Source organism: Mytilus edulis, chromosome 3, assembly GCF_963676685.1.
Source record: "Mytilus edulis chromosome 3, xbMytEdul2.2, whole genome shotgun sequence".
NCBI classification, from domain to species: Eukaryota; Metazoa; Mollusca; class Bivalvia; order Mytilida; family Mytilidae; genus Mytilus; species Mytilus edulis.
In genome coordinates, this window is record NC_092346.1 from 59,576,001 (window position 1) to 59,596,862 (window position 20,862).

The 20,862-nt window shown below is 32.5% G+C and overlaps 1 protein-coding gene and 2 long non-coding RNA genes across 3 annotated transcripts; 1 reads left to right on the forward strand and 2 right to left on the reverse strand.

Annotated features, from left to right (window-relative positions):
* Positions 1 to 4,378: 4,378 nt before the first annotated feature.
* Positions 4,379 to 4,646, reverse strand: LOC139514902 (uncharacterized). Its single transcript, XR_011662741.1, has 2 exons — positions 4,545 to 4,646; positions 4,379 to 4,513 (listed from the first exon to the last, which is right to left on the reverse strand). It is a non-coding gene; the product is annotated as an uncharacterized lncRNA (long non-coding RNA).
* Positions 4,647 to 14,618: 9,972 nt separating this feature from the next.
* LOC139516956 (uncharacterized) lies at positions 14,619 to 16,242 on the forward strand. Its single transcript, XM_071307443.1, has one exon. The coding sequence runs from the start codon at positions 15,436 to 15,438 to the stop codon at positions 16,195 to 16,197; it is 762 nt and encodes a 253-aa protein (XP_071163544.1). The 5' UTR covers positions 14,619 to 15,435; the 3' UTR covers positions 16,198 to 16,242.
* Positions 16,243 to 17,655: 1,413 nt separating this feature from the next.
* LOC139516957 (uncharacterized) lies at positions 17,656 to 19,803 on the reverse strand. Its single transcript, XR_011663061.1, has 3 exons — positions 19,719 to 19,803; positions 18,016 to 18,097; positions 17,656 to 17,767 (listed from the first exon to the last, which is right to left on the reverse strand). It is a non-coding gene; the product is annotated as an uncharacterized lncRNA (long non-coding RNA).
* Positions 19,804 to 20,862: the final 1,059 nt, after the last annotated feature.

Sequence of the window (20,862 nt, forward strand, 5' to 3'; positions counted from 1 at the left end):
AAACGGATATTGCTACAAAAGGTCAATAAAACTGCGGTTACTGTTCTATTTGTTTTAAGAGTAAAAAGAAAAGAGGATTAAGGTTCATATGTTCTATATTAAGTGTAAGTTGTTCCTTCTGAACACTTATATATATCCATTGTAAATACAATTTTATATTGTGTCGCTATTCGAATTCGATGTTGGGTACCTTCATTTTAAAATGTCCGGTTTAAAGTTGCATTGATAAATTTGTTCATATTTCTATATATTTATATTTTAGTTTATCTTTGATTTATTAAGCAACTTGAATGAATATAAAGTTTTGCAAAGAGTAAATTTACAAGTAATTGTGATAAGTCATGTATTTACATAAGTGCTAACTACTGGTACGCTCAGGGGATGAATCCTTCATTAGGAGTGGCTCTGACCATGTGTTTGTAGAGATTTGCCAAAGAATCATTCAAATAATTTGTTTAACACTTTAAATAAGAGGGGCGAAAGATACCAGAGGGACATTCAAACTCATAGATCGAAAATAAACTGACAACGCCATGGCTAAAAATGAAAAAGACAAACAGACAAATAATAGTACACACGACTTTAATTCAAATCTGCGGCCCAAGCTTCATTGGAGATAGAATGGCATGATTCTGGATTTAATGAGTAGAAAAGGTTAAATAAATAGATTCCGAGAGCAGAGAGGCACATATCAGAACATACACTTTTACCATTCTTTTTATCATAGATTTCTAATCGCCAATTCTACGCATTGCTCTCTACAAAGTTAGTATTCTAAATGGTAAAAGTGTATAGTTGTTCTGATATGTGCCTCTCTGATGTTTGAAAGTCATGTGAATGATGAAACTTTATATTTCTAAGTGGTGTGGTAGAAAAATGAAGAAAAAGGTATGATTTACAAGACTCGTTGCACTTTATAAATAGTTACCTGAATTAAGTGTTATTATACTAGTCAGTAGTAAATATCATTTAAATTATGTCCTATACTGCTAGATTTATAAACTCCGATGAAATGTCACACTTGCCGTTTTGACGTTTTCGACGTATTAATTTAGTGCTATATCAAAAACAATAGCCATTTTGCGGTCGTTTTTACGATCCTTTATTTTATATAAAAGTGTAAAGATGTTTCTTAAAGTGTAAGAAAAAAATACGGAAAAGTTGCAAGGGAAAATATAATAAAGAAAAAAAGCGCGATCTTTTTGTTTGTGTCTAGTCAAAATGTCACAAAACGCGATTTTTTTACATTTAAGTAATTGTATGATAGGTCAAATATAACTGTTTTAAAGGGGGAAATAATTTGAAAGTATAGCGCACAACAAACAACATAACATAAAAATTTAATTTTAAAGGATTCATTTGAACCTATTTTCGACTATTTGTCGAATATATTAACGACACAATCAGCGCATACTTTTGTCTAGTCATAATGTCACACCATGCTTTTTTTACTTGTTTTGACGTTATATACGTTCTTTTACATATAACATGTAGAGTCCTTAACGTCGCAACTCTTTTGCCGACTTATTTCATGTAAAACTATGATTTGTATCCGTTTTTAGTGTTCATACTTGACATTAAATTTCCTTTTATTTGCAGTTGGCAATTTATATTAAATTATTTAGAGTAGTAATTCTGAGTTTGCTTTCAACAACTGATACTTAACCTTTGATGCAGGTGATGAAATAAACGCTTCAATTGATAATGTTATCCAGAAACTTTCAAAAGCAGATAGAAGAAAACAGCAGAAAAAAGAGTGGTTCGAAAAAAATAAAAACAAACTGTTACAATCAAAGAAAGAGAAAAGATCTTTGCACAAAGGTGATACAATATAATTTAAATACTGTCATTTCTCTTTTAATGTAACTGCACTCGAAAATAATATATGCCGCTTTTGCCTTTAATTTGGTCCTACACGTAGCAAGCGTGCCTGCATAGACATGTATGTTGCACCATGAAAAAAATAACTCTGTCTTTTCAAAAGTCGGTACTTTTTATTACACACAAAAACCAAAGAACTTTAAAAATTTAACATAATTATTTAGTTGAAGAACCATTTACTAATATATTTATATATATACATATATCTAGTACATTATATAGTGCGTGCACGTACAGTAATTATTTTTATGAACACATTTTGGCTTCAAAAGGCTCCACTACCCTAGGTCGATTATCCCTACATATAAGTTTTGTCAATGATATTATATAGGCAAAGAACGAAAATACACAAATAAACAATTTACAACTTTTCCATTATAAATCGCGTGTAAATATATAAACAATATCATGCATTTATACATGTAGGTACATAGTATATTAAAAACTACTCGATTTTGTAGGTTTAAAATCTGTATCTGCTAGCACCATTCGCAAAAGAAAACAAAGAGTGAAAGAATTTATAATAAAAGAAAATTGTGAGAACAGAAAAAGAACTGAGAGGGAGCAAAATAAATTAGAATGTGAAAAGCGGCAGAATTGCCTTGAAAAGAAGCGCGAATATTAAAGAAGAAAAAGGGCAAGCTCTTTTATTACAACAAGAAAACCTGAAAAAATCCCACCTTTCTCTAACAAAATGAGAAAACACAGAGCAATAAAGAAGTTAAGACAAAGCCTTCCAGACTCACCAGGAACGCGCATTTCTACACTAGCAGCTTATCTTAGAAATGAGAAATCACCAACAATAAAAACACTGCAAAGCTCCAACATCATATACTCACCAGAGGAAAATAATGATAACCAACTATGTCTTGCTGTTCTTGAAGATATGAAAATAGCAATTTCAGAGACAAAACTTAAAAGAACAGACCAGGCTCGATTATCCATGAATGTTTTAAGCGCGTCAGTAAGCGGCAACTGCGTAAAACAATTACGATCAAAACTGTCATTAGCAAAAAAATTGGGTGTACCTGCAAGGCGTATAAGCTCCGGATTTACACTCCGGAATAAAATTTCTAAAACTTTATCATCGTCTTATGTATATACAAAAAGAAAAGTAAGAACAGATGCTCTTTCGGATGCAAATAAAAACTTAATTCATGACTTTTGGTGTTCTTCGGAAAATTCCCATCCGACCGGAAATAAAAATGACGTGAAAAGAGTGCGTATTGGACCCAAAAAATATTCGAGTCACCATGTCCAAATATTAGAAAAGACTCAATCTGAAGTTTATATAGACTTAAAAAATAAATACCCGTCTGTTAAAGTTTGTCAAAGTTTGTTTGAACGCTGTAAACCTTATTTTGTTCGTGCTGCTAGCACGAAAGATCGTGTAACGTGTTGTTGTAGATATCATTTAGAAATGAAACATGTTTTTAAAGCTGCCATGATCAATCGTAAAAAATGTAACCAAAATCTGCCAAGTGACAGACAATTTCCCGTTTACGCTTCTGTGACTGATATGTGTAATGCAACTTTATGCAATCCTAATGAAAGCGGGTTTCATGACAAGAAATGTCTAGATAGAAATTGTCCGAATTGCGGAGTGAAACTTCTCAATTTCTCCAATGAAGAACTAAAAACTGATGACTCCAGTGAAAATATTAATTGGGAATGTTTTGAATATATCAATCAAAATACAAAACACGGACCGAAAAAGAAACTTATGCTTGTGAAAAAAAAACACAAATCCTGGCTTAATGGTTCAGTACCTACAAAAATTACTTGGAACATTTCCGGCGCATAATTTCAGAGCAAAATGGCAAAACAATCAATTAAAACATTTGGTTACAAATTTATCGCAAAATCACGTGATATCTGTGCATGACTATTCTGAAAATTATAAATGCAAAACTAGTTACGTAACAATTAATTATGTAATAATTATGTCATAATGAAATTATCACAACTTGAAAGAATAATCTTTCCTCTTTCTTTTGGTACCTCATTTATAAAATTCAAAGAAGGATGAAATGAATTATATCAGTTTAAAGTTGTCTGATTGGAAGTGAAAAATCTTTGTATGGTGCTACCTTAAAAGCTCAAACTGAAACTTATCAGTTAACGAGTCGTGAAACAGATAGTTGGGGGTGTCTTATCAACCCGGAACTAAGGTAATCAAAGGAAACTATTTTATGCAAGGTGAAAATCCACTCCATTTCAAAATGATTAAAAGAAAGTATGGGCTCGTTCCTGCAAATTCATGCTTATATATTTGCACTGATGTTTGTGTACGTAATGGTGAAGTTAAACTTTCTGAAGATATTCACCAGAATATACTTAAATGTGTTGAAATGAGTACTTATGTGTTATAGATTATTTGAATAAAAAGTCAAAATATTGTAAATATGTAAATATTTTAGCATGGACTAAAATAATTAGAAATGGGTCTTGATTGAGATAGACTAAAGTATATATCTGCAGGACAAATATAAACATATATATATATATATATATATTTATCATATGTTTAGTAGTAAATACAGTAGTTTTGCATATGTGATAAATAGCCTGCTGTTTAATCCATATCGCGCAACTTTGATGCGCACCCTTTATCGCATACCCTTTATCACACCTTACCCTTTATCGCATACCCTTTATCACACCCCTACTTTTTTTTTTTTTTTTTTTTTTTTTTTTTACAGAAAGTCAGTTTTGGTTTTTTTTTTGCTTAAGAAAAATTTCCTCAAAATAGGTAAATTTTTTGAATAACGTCTTTGTTTGGTATGTGACGTCACGAACGTCGAGTTTTCATATTGTATGTGACGTCGCTGAAGTTTTCATACTTTTTGGCACACTTTAGGTGTCATACCACCAATTACTCCCTCAAATTTAGAACGTATGTGAAAGTAGGCCTACTCGGACAAAAAAAAGTGCATTTGATGTCATTGTTCACCTAAACTAACGAACAAATTTGCAGAAATGAAAGTTTTGTTGAAAGAGAAATATATTAAGACCATTTTGAGCCAAAATTTACCTGTCTATGAGTTTGCATTAAAAATTGAGGATTAATGCGCTCCATAGTATACTAATTTAAGATTTCCAGAAAACCAGGGGTTATTTTTAGTGGTACCTCCTTTCGGAAGCTCTCTGCTTTCTTGTATGATTTTGAATGTATGTTGAAAATTGGCATGCAGAAAGGTGACACCTGTACAATTCAGGATATACCTAGTTTCTATGAAGTTAAACTTAAGGTAAAATATTTAGAAAGCTGTGAAAATTGCAAAATTTGGTTGAACAGATAGGGACTTTTAATTGGTGGTATGACACCTAAATGCAACTATGAAAATTACAAAACACACACATTAATACAATAATAAACAAAATATTTTTAAAACAACAGCACGCAAATTGTAAGGTAACCCAGGTGCTTCGGATAAGTAATTGAGCAGTTCTTTTAAGGCCTTTGAAACAATCTTGACGAAAGTAGAACTGAAGGTAACCCAGTGCTATGGATCAGAAAACAGTTCATATAATATAATACTCTTTTGTTCAAATATATGATAAAGTGTATAATACATGGCAAAATCCGTATCACATGCCGTATCACCCTCGACCAATATCATCCCTCGGGCCTAAAGGCCCTTGGGCTGATATTGATGTCTCGGGATGATACGACATATGATACGGATTTTGCCATGTATTATTCTCTATATACAACTCGTCTAAACATCAACCCAACAATGTTAGATCTGTAAATTTGCTTTCGCAAATTTTTGGTTCTTCCCTCGCCGGGATTCGAACCCATGCTACTGTGATATCGTGACACCAAATCGCCTGCACTGCAGCCGTCCCGCTAGACCACACGACCATCTGGGCTCTCAAAAAAAGAGCTTTCGCTGGCCATGTGTTACTTTTCCACGTCAGTTTTAATCTAGCGGCGTACTACAGTACATGATATATAAGGCATGAAGATGTTATTGTTACAGATCAGCTAAATTATCTATAGTAATGGATCCTACAAATTAATGTAAGATACAGTCACAGAAAATAATTATATTCATAAGTACGTCTGAGTCAGTGACAACCCTACAACAGATGTAGCCATCGGATCGCCATCAATGATGGTGATACATGGCTGTGTACATAATGTATAAACAACTCGTCTAAACATCAACCCAACAATGTTAGATCTGTAAATTTGCTTTCGCAAATTTTTTGTTCTTCCCTCGCCGGGATTCGAACCCATGCTACTGTGATATCGTGACACCAAATCGCCTGCACTGCAGCCGTCCCGCTAGACCACACGACCACCTGGGCTCTCATAAAAGAGCTTTCGGTGGGCATGTGTTACCTTTCAACGTCAGTTTTAATCTAGCGGCGTACTACAGTACATGATATATAAGGCATGAAGATGTAATTGTTACAGATCAGCTAAATTATCTATAGTAAAGGATCCTACAAATTAATGTAAGATACAGTCACAGAAAATAATGATATTCATAAGTACGTCTGAGTCAGTGACAACCTTACAACAGATGTATCCATAGAATATATATATATATATATATATGGTGTCATGTTTAGACGAGTTGTATATATATGTATAGATAATAATGACCATCTTATATACAACTCTTCTAAACATGATGTTTAGACGAGTTGTATATACATTATGTACACAGCCATGTATCACCATCATTGATGGCGATCCGATGGATACATCTGTTGTAGGGTTGTCACTGACTCAGACGTACTTATGAATATAATTATTTTCTGTGACTGTATCTTACATTAATTTGTAGGATCCTTTACTATAGATAATTTAGCTGATCTGTAACAATAACATCTTCATGCCTTATATATCATGTACTGTAGTACGCCGCTAGATTAAAACTGACGTGGAAAGGTAACACATGCCCACCGAAAGCTCTTTTTTTGAGAGCCCAGGTGGTCGTGTGGTCTAGCGGGACGGGTGCAGTGCAGGCGATTTGGTGTCACGATATCACAGTAGCATGGGTTCGAATCCCGGCGAGGGAAGAACCAAAAATTTGCGAAAGCAAATTTACAGATCTAACATTGTTGGGTTGATGTTTAGACGAGTTGTATATACATTATGTACACAGCCATGTATCACCATCATTGATGGCGATCCGATGGATACATCTGTTGTAGGGTTGTCACTGACTCAGACGTACTTATGAATATAATTATTTTCTGTGACTGTATCTTACATTAATTTGTAGGATCCTTTACTATAGATAATTTAGCTGATCTGTAACAATAACATCTTCATGCCTTATATATCATGTACTGTAGTACGCCGCTAGATTAAAACTGACGTGGAAAGGTAACACATGCCCACCGAAAGCTCTTTTTTTGAGAGCCCAGGTGGTCGTGTGGTCTAGCGGGACGGCTGCAGTGCAGGCGATTTGGTGTCACGATATCACAGTAGCATGGGTTCGAATCCCGGCGAGGGAAGAACCAAAAATTTGCGAAAGCAAATTTACAGATCTAACATTGTTGGGTTGATGTTTAGACGAGTTGTATATATATATATATATATATATATATATATATATATATATATATATTATGGGTAAAAAAATAGGCTGAAAATAATCTCAATATTAATATTCAATATCTGGTCTATGGAGACATGGTTCTTAAATGTTCCTCCTAATTCCTAGCAGTTACAATGTAATGTGTTGTATGAATATTTGTGAATCATTGAAACAAGTAGGAACGAAAAAAAAAAACAGTTTTGTAAAGAGTTGCTAAGCAATCTAAAAAAAAATTGCACCATACTTTAAACATTATTTTATCGGCACGAAATGAAATAGTATTACGACGTTATTTATATAATGCATGAAAATAACGTCAAATTGACGTTACCTAAACTAACACCAACACCTTGAAACTTGAAACTTTGAAACTTTTTATTTCTCAAGACCCCATCAGGGGTATGTGAATATAAACAATAATAACAAACAATAACATATATACAAAATAATGAGATCATAGAATGACATGGTTACATATTCAATGGTATACATAAAGTACATGATTTAAGGAATTTGCAGTGGAAGGCAAATCTAATTTATAACAGACAGAACAATTTTACAAAATTTGGCAAGTTTGACAATTAAATTGTAGTCATCAGAACAAAAAAGTTCACAATATTTTATAGCATTTGGCTTTTTATACACATTACAGGGCAAAAGCCTTTTTCTTTCATTTGAAAAAAAAGTACATTTAAATAGATAATGAAATTCATCACCAATTTCACATAAATTGCATAAATCACAAATGCGATCATCACGTTCAACACCCCAAAAACGACCTTGTTCTATTGGCAATTTATGGTTCATACATCTAAAATTACAATATGCCTTTCGAAGATCATATGGTAGATCAACAATATATCTTTCAAAATTATGAATGGTTTTGAAAATTCTATAATTTAAACATTTAGCTGAATCATAAACAGTAGTAACCCATGTTTGTTTGAACTGATCACAGAGACATTGTTTGACTAGATTTGATATGGCTACATTTTTTGGTACACTCTGTGACAGCCAGTACTCTGAGAGACCACAATTATTAAGGGTTTTTTCAATACAAACAATCCATTTAGAATGGAAAAAATTCTTGGTATGCATGTTATATAATAACTTGTACAAAGTAGCAGCAATTTTATCTTGCTTATTACAAATAATTCTTTTCCAGAATGCAACCATTCTACTTTTGATAAAAATATCAATAGGAAATCTTCCTAGTTCACCATACATGATACAATTTGGTGTACATTTCTTCAGACTTAGTATATATTTATAAAATTGCAGACAAAATGATTCTAGTATACTGTTATTAGTAGAACCCCAAATCTCACAACCATACATTAATATAGGTAAAACCATTACATCAAACATCTCAAGCTGTATATCAATAGGTAAATTTAGTTTTCTACTTTTTTTCATTATACTAAACATAGCCTTTCTAGCTTGACAAACTAATCTTTCTTTATTTTTACAAAATGAACCATTTGAAGCAAAAATTATTCCAAGATATGTAAAATCATCAACAATATCTATATTTTGACCATCATAAGTGAAAGCAAGGTTATTATTCAGTTCAAAAGTACGTTTTCTAAAAATTACTATCTTAGTCTTAGCAACATTTACTTCTAATTTCCAACATTTGCAATACAAATACATGGCATTCAAGGCAGCTTGCAATTCAGATTCAGACTCTGCTAGAATTACAGTGTCATCAGCATAAAGTAATAGATACAATCTAAAGTATACAGCAATTTCATCATTATCAAGAAAAATATGAGCAGCATTGTAAACATTTGACAAACCTTCATAAGAATGTGACAAAAATTCCACTAGATCATTTAAAAACAATGAAAATAGTACAGGAGACAAATTTTCTCCTTGGCGTACGCCAACATTGCTAAAAAAGAAACTTGAGGTGTTGCAACCTAATCGTACACAAGATTTGGCATTTTTATACATACTGTGAATAACTTTAAACATTTTACCATCAATACATTGTTGTAGTAACTTGTGCCATAATGCACATCTATCCACCGAGTCAAAGGCTTTCCGGTAGTCAACAAAAGCACAAAATAAAGGTTTGTTACATCGCAAGTAAAGATCAATCAGACAGTTCATATTAAAAATGTGATCAGTAGTACCATAATGCTTTCTAAAGCCTGCTTGCTCTTCGCAGAGAACATTAAAATTTTCTAAATAACAATTTAGCCTATTATTCAGCACACATGTGAATAATTTACCAAAACAGCTAAGAACCGTAATGCCCCTGTAGTTATCAGGATTTGCAGGGTCTCCTTTACATTTATATATTGGTACAATAATACCTTCAGACCATGAGTCTGGTATACAACCAGATTCAAAAACAATATTAAACAAAGCAATAAAAACTGGTAACATTTTATCAGCAGAATGCTTCAAAAATTCATTAATAATCAAATCATTTCCACAGGCTTTATTATTTTTCAACCCTTTAATAGCCTGTCTCACCTCATTTTCTGAAATAGCTCTATTCACTTCAGTATTTAAACTAGTAATATTATCAACATCAATATTTTCAAATGTATCAGCATTTTCATCTTGAGCAATTTCTTAAAATGTTTATAAAAACAATCAAGAGACACTTTATTTACAATATTCCGTACGCGACGTCATAACATACTTATATGGAACGCCATAGCTGTCTTTCGTTGTTCATATTTAGTATATGCTGTGATCATTTAATTATTTTCAGCGGTTTTTTCTCGATGATGAGTGCCCTTTTCATTATGTTCAGTAGTTATTGAGTATAACAATTATGTTGAGCAGTAACATCATAATGATCAGCAGAATAATCATTATATTGTGCAGATCTTGTATTATATTCAGCACTTTAATCAATATACTTAGCAGTTTTGTCTTTATGTTCAGTAGGTAAATTATTCTATTGAGTAGATTTGTCTTTATATTCAGTACTTTTGAAAATATCTTCTGTCAACATATTTTTATATTATGTAGATTTCTCAATATGTTGACTACAGAAACCGAAATATTCAGTGGTCAAACACACTTTATAATCAGTACTGTTATCATTATGTTGAGTGAAATAAATATTATGTTCTGTAGACTGATCATTATGTTCTGTAAAATAAATATTATGTTCAGTACAAACAACTTTATGATCAGTGGTCAAAATGTTTTATGTTCGGTTCAAAAATTATTATACTAGGTGGTTAATCAATTATATTCAGTGCTTTTTTCATTATGTGGTGGTGGTAGACTTCCGAAAATAACCGAAAACATACGAAGCCGGACAATTTTTTCGGGTTTATTTTCATACTGTCAACATGTCGTCTGCTATACAACGTGCTCTTGCAGAACTTATCTGCAAATCTTTCAAAAGTTTAAAGATGAGATGATAGAGGATGACACTTTTCAGCACCTTACTGATCAAGACTTGATCAGACTAGGTGTTGAAACTATTGGTGATAGAATAAGATTGAGGGAAGCGATGAGGAAGACTCCGTGACCAAATGACACAGAAATTAACAACTATAGGTCATCATAATGCCCCCAATAATTAGAAAAGCCCCCGCATAGTCAGCTATAAAAGAGGGAGGAAAGATACCAGAGGGAGAGTCCCCGAAATGCTGTGTGGCAGACAATGTTATTAATTAATTGTTAGCTCCCTTGGTAAAACTCCAAATTTCATATTTAATGTATTTCATTGTTAAATGATTTACATGAAGCTTAATAAGTATATATTTGTTAATTGCATAGCTTTTGCTATTTAAATTCATTGGTTAAAGATATTTATTTATATTGTTAAGTTTAATATTTGCATCGTCGCAAAATCTTTGGTAACCCTCTTTGGATACATTCAGTGAGAAATTTATATATTTTATAGATCCCTTCTAAGGTTAATTAATTAACGGCCGTAGAAGAACTGAACAGGCAGATAAAAAAAAAAGCTGAGCAGGCAGACAAGGTTGATATAAACTTGTGTGGAATTATATGACGACTGACATTGTAAGCCAAGCATTCCATCTTCCATCAAATAGGGGCAAACTACATGGCTTCTTGTAAGAGGGGGGCAAGGGGGGTTCCAATAACAGCAAAACAGTAAATTGATTTGGCTTAAAACAGATAACAAGGAATTGAAAAGTGATAATAACAGATAACAGTAAATGAAATCTTAAAATCAGTCAGGTCCAGGACCAATACATTAGATCTTACTAGATAAGTGGTTGTATGGACCTAGCTAGGCCTTAACAGAGACTTAGTACAGTCATATATATACATATATAAATATTCCTTTAACAAAAACAGGAACTAGTACTTTTGTTCAGTTTTAAGTTTTTCAGTTTTGAATGTACATGTTTTTTTTGTTCAAAGTACATCTTTTACATTTTTTGGTACAAATCATAGGGGTCTCATTGGGGATCGGGGGCTTATTGTTTAGTTAGAATCCCGTATCAAGCTTTTCGTTGCCATAATAGTAATTTCCCGTGTTCCGCTGGAATTTGTTTCCATATTTTACGCTTTATTATATATATTTTCGACTTTCACATGTCACGCTTAAAAAAAAAATCGATTAATCCAGGCATCCCTAGCCATATGTTTTCCTTTTTTGTGATATTAATAATTGTCTGAAATTGCATATTTCGTATTTATAAGAGAGGATACTGTTCTGTGTACCCCCTGTGTACATGTATATTAAATTTAAATAACAAAAATGAAATCATATGGCCAAGGATATATCTGATGAGGATCATAATTAAAACAAAAATCCAGGGAATTCGATTGATCAATTTTTGGGCTTTTCTCTTTTTTTAATTTTTCAAGAAAATGAAGCCAGTGACACATTATATTCATTTGATATATAGAGCACTTTTTCCTGAAAAGCAATTTTGATATATATATAAGAAAAAGCACAAATGTGTACAAAGTCAAAATACAAACTATAATTTGCATGATTTATACACATTTTTTGTACAAATTATAATTTGTACAATAATTATATATTTAAAGACATTTTCACAGACAATGGAATTTTTTATAAAGAATAATAATAATGTATACTGGAATGGTCCTTGACCCGACTGATTTTTATATGTTTATGAGAGGTATGTTTCTGGAATCCTTCTGAAAATACGTGACCTTCATATCACCAGTGGAAAGACCTCAATAATTATCAGAAGATGTGGTATGAGTGCCAATGAGACAACTCTCCATCCAAGTCACAATGTTCAATTATCTTTTAAGATTCACATGCACTTGTCTCAGAATTGTTTTTCTTATATACCTTAATATTAAGGTATATAGGAATTTATTTTCTGAGACAAGTGCCTCTGCTAAGATTGGCTGTCAAAATGCTAACATTCCAATTTTCAATAACAGTTAACAGCAAATACAATCTCACAATAACAGATAACAATAAAAATAATAGTCCTATAACAGCTAACAAGGAACAAGACAATAACAGCTAACAGCAAATATATTTTCAGAATAACAGATAACAAAGAATTGAATTACCCCATAACAGCATAACAGTTAAACCGGCGTCGAAGAGGGTGTTTGACTTCGATTAATTTTTGCAAGTTTTATTCGTTTTTTTATATTGTTGGTTGATTCTGGTTTTGTTCGTTTTGTGATGTCATTTTATCAAAAATAACGTCGAGTTGTGAAATCGATTTGATAATGTTTACCCTTTAAGTTATTTCAACTACTGTCACAAGTAATGTAGGAAGGAAAGATGGGACGGAAGTACATGTATACAGTTTTCCATATTTTTTTTTATCATAGGATGTTTAACTTTCAAGGTGCATATCATCTGTCATTATAAAATTTCTATATCTTAATTCAACTCCAATACAATATATCTGGCACTCTGCAAGTAAATCGAACATTTTTACCCTTGGTTAAATTTGAATAGAATTGTATTTTCCCTGTCACATAAGTTGTCGAAATACACCCCTTCAATTACTTGAACTTTGGCTTGAGAATTATATCCCAAGTCATCTATAGTGTTTAACTTCTGATATACATTTTAAAATATAGTAATCTACTCCTGGATCGTCCGCGAAAACGGCAAATATAATCCCGAGTTTTTATTAATTCGATGAAACGGTTTTCGTCGCTGTTTGGGATTCGTCTTTCAATTACCTCCATTTCATGCACAAGTTTATATTGACGAAAAGTTCCGGCTTCGCTAGTACAGGAATTACTTTCATCACGACAGTTATAACATGAATAGCAGGACAAATCGCGAAGTAAAACATTCCGTGAACTGGTATTAAGTATTTTAATATTGGTGATTGCACCTTACTGAAGTGACGACTTTAAATGATCTATTTCGGAGTACTTCCGTAACATAAATTTCAATTCGCATTTTACATTTAGAGGACTGTCTTGGTGTCTCCAATTTGTCTTTGCAAAAGTTGGACAAAGTTCATGTAATGGGATTTTTTCCCCATTTCACAATTCTTTCAAATAAATCGTTAAAAGCTATTAACGATTAATAGTTAAAAGCTATTAACGATTAATAGAAATTGCAAAATTTAACCTGTGTCGAACCTATGTCCCCGGTAGGAGTCTATAGCAACATGCACTATTCTTTTTTTTCGGCAGCAATGATCAGCAATCATCAACCTCTTTTTCAAAATTTAATAACACGATTTGTTTTAAATATCATGAACATTTAATTGAAACTTTAGCACATGTAACGTCGGAAATTAGCGTCTTTAGGATTTTAAACGTTTTCAGACGTTTGGACACATTGGCTACCGTTTTGTAATGTGTGGAAGCATTTTATTCCTTTAAGACCCAAATATGTAGTTAATAAGAAAATAATCTTGGCATTTTTTACACTTCGTGTATCTAACTTTTGTGTGAGCAAGTCACTTATGATTCCGGAATTTATTCATGTGTAACCGGTAATTTTCTATTTTTATTGTAACCGGAACCACCGTTTTGATGACGTATTAATATGCACTTGTGATAACGCTGGAATGAATGAAAGAAACATCTTAAAATAAGCCTTTTTATGCCATCTACAGGTAAATTATTATTGTATTAATTATTTCCTGGCCTTTATATTATTATAAATTGCTTGTATTGTTTGTGTAAAGTCTTCAACACATATATAAACATGATAAACACATCAAAACAAACAATATTCATACGGCAAACCATTACCGACGTATTTCCATATTTTTGTATCATTATCGGTGTATACAGCAGCACTATGAATTAATAATACTGACAAACATATCATATTATATCTTCTGTAATTATGTGACACATAATTTATGTCACGTAGAATACTATAATTTAGGTTAGTTGTTTTTGTTGCATAAACATTGTATTTTTCATTGTTAAATAATTGTTTTGGTATATTAATCACATGCATCTATAATGATGGAACAATAACCATCCGTGTTCACTTCTGTAAAGTTTAATTAACATTTATTTTGTACACAAACGAGAGCTATTTGCTATAAAAACTATGGAAAGCCTGTTTAACATTAATGTGTCTTGTTATGGAACGCAGGTTTAACAATATTTTGTAATTCTATTTAAATGAGTGTTTTGATTAAGTAAACTTCATTTTGAATATGAAAGAGAGTTAATGAAATGATTTAAGTACTATTTACTGCATATAAACCATACTTTGTCATATTAAATGTATACAAGAGTTATTGGTATTAATACTGAGTAATATTGGCTACGGCAAGCAAATTATTGTAACTATGTATTTTGCTGATATCATTTACATTATAGTGTACATTATAACTGAAGTTGTGTTCTACATGTAGACAATTGTATTATAAAAACCTTCTTTTTGTGTATTTGCAGGACTACCTGCCACCTTTGTTAACTAGTAAAACAATAAAGATCTTATCATCAAATATGTCACTTTCTATCAGCCTCACTATACACCTGGCTACATTTGGCGTCGTCGACAGGATTAATGTGACAACTTTTTACTGAAGGTGGTAGACGGAGAACAACATTCAAGATGGCCGACGGAGATGTCAATGCTTTGAAAAAGGAACTAGATGATGTTAAGCTGAGATTAGCTAAGGTAATAGCATGTAAAGAAACAGTAGAACCGAAGGTTGTTTTTACACCAAGAGAAAGGAAAATAGAGAAATTCTCAGGTAGGAAAGAGGACTCGCAAACATTAGAGGAGTTTATCGAAGATGTTGAATTGACAATAAAGAGTAGGCCCACCCCAGAGGAAGAAAAGGTTAACTTTATAATTAGTCTGTTAGAGGGTCCAGCTAAAGAAGAGATAAGGTACCGACCACTCTCTGAAAAGAAAACAACAAAAAGTGTGTTAAGTATACTCAGGGAAGTATTTGGTGAAAGGGGAACAATATCAGAACTATTGTCAGATTTCTATGTTTGCAAACAGACAGAAACCCAGACACTACAAGAATTTTCACATATCCTCATGTGTAAGCTAGACAAGATATGCAAGCGAGACCACAAATGCATAACAGATCGAGACATTGTCTTGCGCAACCAGTTTGCTGAGAATGTAAGACCAACATGGCTCAAAAGAGAATTAAAGAAACGCATAAGAGGTACGCACATAATTTCATTTAATGACATTCGAGAGGAAGCAACTTTGCTCATGGAGGACGGTGATGTTCAAGAAACTTGCCAACAACAAGACAACAGGACAGACGACTTTGAAGTCCCCATTTTTGCTACTCAGGCCAAACCATCTGGAACTTCCGACATAGCAAAAGTACTTGAAGATCTCAAATCTTAACTCCAAAGCATTAAATCAGAAGTAAAAACGTTAAAAGAAGAAAAACAAGGAGCATATAGAAAACCAAGAGATTGTTACTATTGTGGTAAGACTGGGCACATAAAAAGGAATTGTCGCAGCTTCATCAGAGATCAAGGTAATGCTACACATAACCAAAAGAATGAAACAAATGATTTAAACGAAAACAGTCTACGGCAGGGAGCCGGTCTGTAGGCGCTGGTACAAATGGCTCGTCCCTTGTTCAGAAATCCGTTGGAAGTAGTCCTATTGTTGACATCAAAATTGGAGATGTAGTTGTATCATGTATTTTAGATACTGGATCAATGGTTAGTACTATTTCCGAATCGTTTTTCAATAAGATGTTAAAGTCAGATTTTGAATTACATCAAGATAAGAGTTGGCTTCGGCTTAGAGCAGCCAATGGATTAGACATTCCGTACGTTGGATATATAGAAACAGATGTATACCCAGCTAACAATGTTACGTCATAATTACGTCGTGACAACGTCATGTTTTCGTCGCATTGACGTCAGGTCATTACGTTGTATTTACGTAAAAGTGTATGGTTTTCTTGACGTTGTCACAACGTCGTACATCAACGTTGTGGTGACGTAAAATTACGTTACTACAACGTTATTCCTGACATTACAACGACGTTTATATCACGTTATATCGATGTTGTCACAACGTCATACATCAACGTTGTGGTGACGTAAAATTACGTTTTAACAACGTATATATCTCATTATGTTGAAGAAATTAATATGCTATATAATTGGCCTTAAAATGATCATATATATACATACATAGTATCAACTGTGTTTGGGACCATGAAGTAATCTCTAGATGATACCTGTTTGTGCTACTCTCTGAAGGAATTTGTATATTCTGCATCATCTTTTTTTTTGTAGCTTTAATCGAGTTACTGTTTCAGTAATTGTGAGCTTGTTGTTCGGTGTGAGCTGAGGCTCCGTGTTGAAGGCCGTACTTTAACCTATAATGGTTTACTTTTTGAATTGTTATATGGATGGAGAGTTGTCTCACTGGCACTCATACCACATCTTCCTATATCTATATATAACAGAAACGTATCCTAGGGCCATCCATAGCTGAGTCACTGTCTATTCGTATGCAGTTCTTGATAGTTAGTGCTTGTAAAAATACTCTTCTAAGCAATCTTTAATTGCTGCCTATACAATATGTAATTCACCCAATTTTGAAGGCCGTACAGTGACCTCTATAGTTAATTTCTGTGACTGGTCTCTTGTGGCGAGTCTCATTGACAATCATACCACATCTTCTTTTTTATACTAGTATTTAATTTATTTCATCGTAATATACATTTCTCATTTAGCATGTTCACGTTCTGGATATAATATCTGGCTAACTACATACCAACCCAGGCCATGAAAATTTTATAAAAAAAAAAGTTTATAAAAAGTAAATAATGCCTGTATATCAAAAAGTGAAGATTTGATCATCGTTAACTTTGTTTATTTTAAATGTTCTCCTGTGTTCCTGGTAGTGGTATTTCCGGATCTGCTGGAATTCCCCTCTTAGCAATTGGTTCCTGCAATGACAACACAAAAACTTATTAGTACACATAATTATATATTCAGTTAAATTTAATATTACCCTTTATTGTCGCAAAAGAGTATCTTGATCTTCACAATACTAGTAACAAATACATATCTATAATAACAATTTCGTACTGAATAAAAAAAAAAAAAAACAACATAGAAGAATACAAACAATAATAATTTTGGAAAATAATCCAAGATAGGTTGTACTATACTGGGGAAATAAGGGTATTCTTACCTTATCATGCTTATAGCGTGTTCCGCCTGGTTTCGAGGGTGCATGTTTTAGGGTTTCCCCAATCAATTCTTCATGTAAGACTCTACAAAAGTTGACATTAATAAAATTTGCATCGTGATATTTAATATAATTAAAAATAAACCTTTTTTGGTCGGTCATGATGTTTGCTTGAATCAGATTTTTTCGTGCAAACAATTTTCTTTCATTTTCCAACGATATCACTCAAATTATTTTGTTCAAATCTAACACTATAATAAAAGTATGGGAGGAATCGGGATTCAGAATATTTTTTGTCCTGTATTCGAACAGAATATTTTGTTTCATCAATTTGGAAATCAGAAGAAAACAATAAAGAAAAATATCCATGACCCCTTTTTAATTCTTTTTATTTCAAAGGCAAATTCTGAATTTTCATTACTGTTAATTTACATATTTATGATTTTGAAGCTAGCCATTGGACAAAAGTCAGTTCCCAGTATGAGTAAAAAAAAGTCCTATCATTTCAACTAAAACCGATATTTTTCAAAAAAATATTACGAAGTAACTGTATGAGCGATTTTCATAATATAGATACCAAAAGATGCGGAAATGTCTGAAGTTTTATTGTTTATTTGGTTATAATATTATTCATGTTCATTTTAATTTTCTGACGAGAGGGACACAAAGAAAAAAAATTCTTGAAAAGTTTGCTATTATTCTAAATCGTAAAAATTTGCGCTTGTGTTTAACTCATCAAATGATGAAAACGAAACTCAAGAAAATTATGACTAAATAAACAATAGAACTTCAGACATTTTTACATCTTTTGGTATCTATTTTTTAAAAATCGCTCATATAGTGGCTTGGTAATATTTTTTTGAAAAATACCGATTTTAGTTGAAATGATAGGACACTTTTGTATCACCATGACTAGTATATAATTGATTTTGTAAGATGTCATAATGATTTATCATTTATCAAATTTAAAAATACACTGCTCCTTATTTTTATTAATATTAATTTCTACATTATGACATAATCCAATGACTGATATATCTTTTTAAACTTCACAAAAAAAACCGGTAAAATAACAAATTCACAGTATTGCCAGCGCTGGAATACATTATTTACACTAAGCTGGCTTTAAATCGAGATATATTTTAATCAGATCATAACTACTGTTTCACCAGCAAAATAGCCACTGCCAAAATATAAAAAAAATATATCATTGAAAATTATGATCAATAAATCTACGTTTTACATTTACAAATTTGACATATATATGTTCCAGACCATATGAGTATTTGGACCGCACGAGTACGATCCGGATCGTATAAGTATACTATGTAGACTAAGACTCGTACGGTCCGACCATACGCGTGCGGTCGGACGGTATACATGAGTAAGCGCGTATGGTACAGTACGAGCTGACCATACATGTTATGGATCATATGATTTACATTTAGACCACCATTATCACAATCTTTATTTTTAGTATTATAAATTGTTATTATTACAATTAGATGGACGTAATGTACATGCCGGCTCTAAACACCAAATCCTGTATTTTGACATTTACCGGCCGCTTTTAACAACTTTTGACAATCACTTTTCCATTGTGGCAAAGATATTTTGTTTTATGACGTCAAAATTTTACAGGAACATCATAAAAAGTAAATAGAAAAAAGCAAACAGTTATAAAGAATACAGATAAATGTACTTACATTGAATCTAATGCGATGGATGGTGAATGGCGTTGACTTTGAATATGACGTCATCACTTAAATAGCGTCACAACTAAAAGCCGTAACAACGAACCAAAATCGGAAACGTTACGGTATTTCCGTATCTTTTTTTTTAATGTTTGAATCAAAAGACGTCGTTCCCTTTCACAGGTAATGCCTGCCGCCTATCAAATATCGTTCATTAGTTCTATCAAGACTAATAAAAATTAAATTAGTGCATAAGAAAAAAAAAAAGAAATCTTGCTATTGTAAATTTTAGGGATGTCAATAAATTACGTTGCAGCAACGTTTTAATTACGTGATTTATTTGATCGATGTACAGTACATATATGTCAATTATTTTTTTTTTTTTTTTTTTATTATCACCATGTATTGTTGATGACAAAAACATATAGTTCCTCTTTTTTAATAGCTTAAAAATCAACTTAATACTTTATCGACCAAAAATATGATGACGTTGCTATAACGTCACAGATACGTGACAGATGCGTCGCAATATGACATTGCAACAACGTAATACAAACGTTATTAAAAACAATAATAACGTTGTCCTGACGTCGGTTCTACGTCGTATCTGACGTGACGTAAAATAACTTTCTCACAACGTTGCAACAACGTCGTACTAACGTAACGTCAGTCACGACCTTCCAGCGACCAATACATAACGTCGCAAGGACGTCGTGTGTTTCCTGGGTACTTACCTTTATTTGGTGAAACTATTAAGGACAGAGGAATTTTGATTTTAAAGGATTCTCCTGGAGTAAACAGGAAGGACTCGTCTGGCCTTATTGGTATGAACATAATATCTCAATGTATGGATCTTTTCAAAACTATAAACAACTCAATTAAACCAGAACATTCTGAAATTAAGGGATTTGCAAGAGTAGCCGGAAGTTCTGAAATTTGTGTACCAGCTAATTCTGTTAGTATTGTAACAGTTGTAGGACCAACACAGACAAGGTCAAGGGACAAAATTATAAACATTGAACCGTTATCTAGAAATACAGAAGTTATGGTAATTGACTCTGTGTCAACTACAGAAAGAACCCGATATCCGGTGAGGATAGCAAATTTAAAATCATCTGATTTATGGCTAAAACCAAATACTAGGATTGGTGTTATA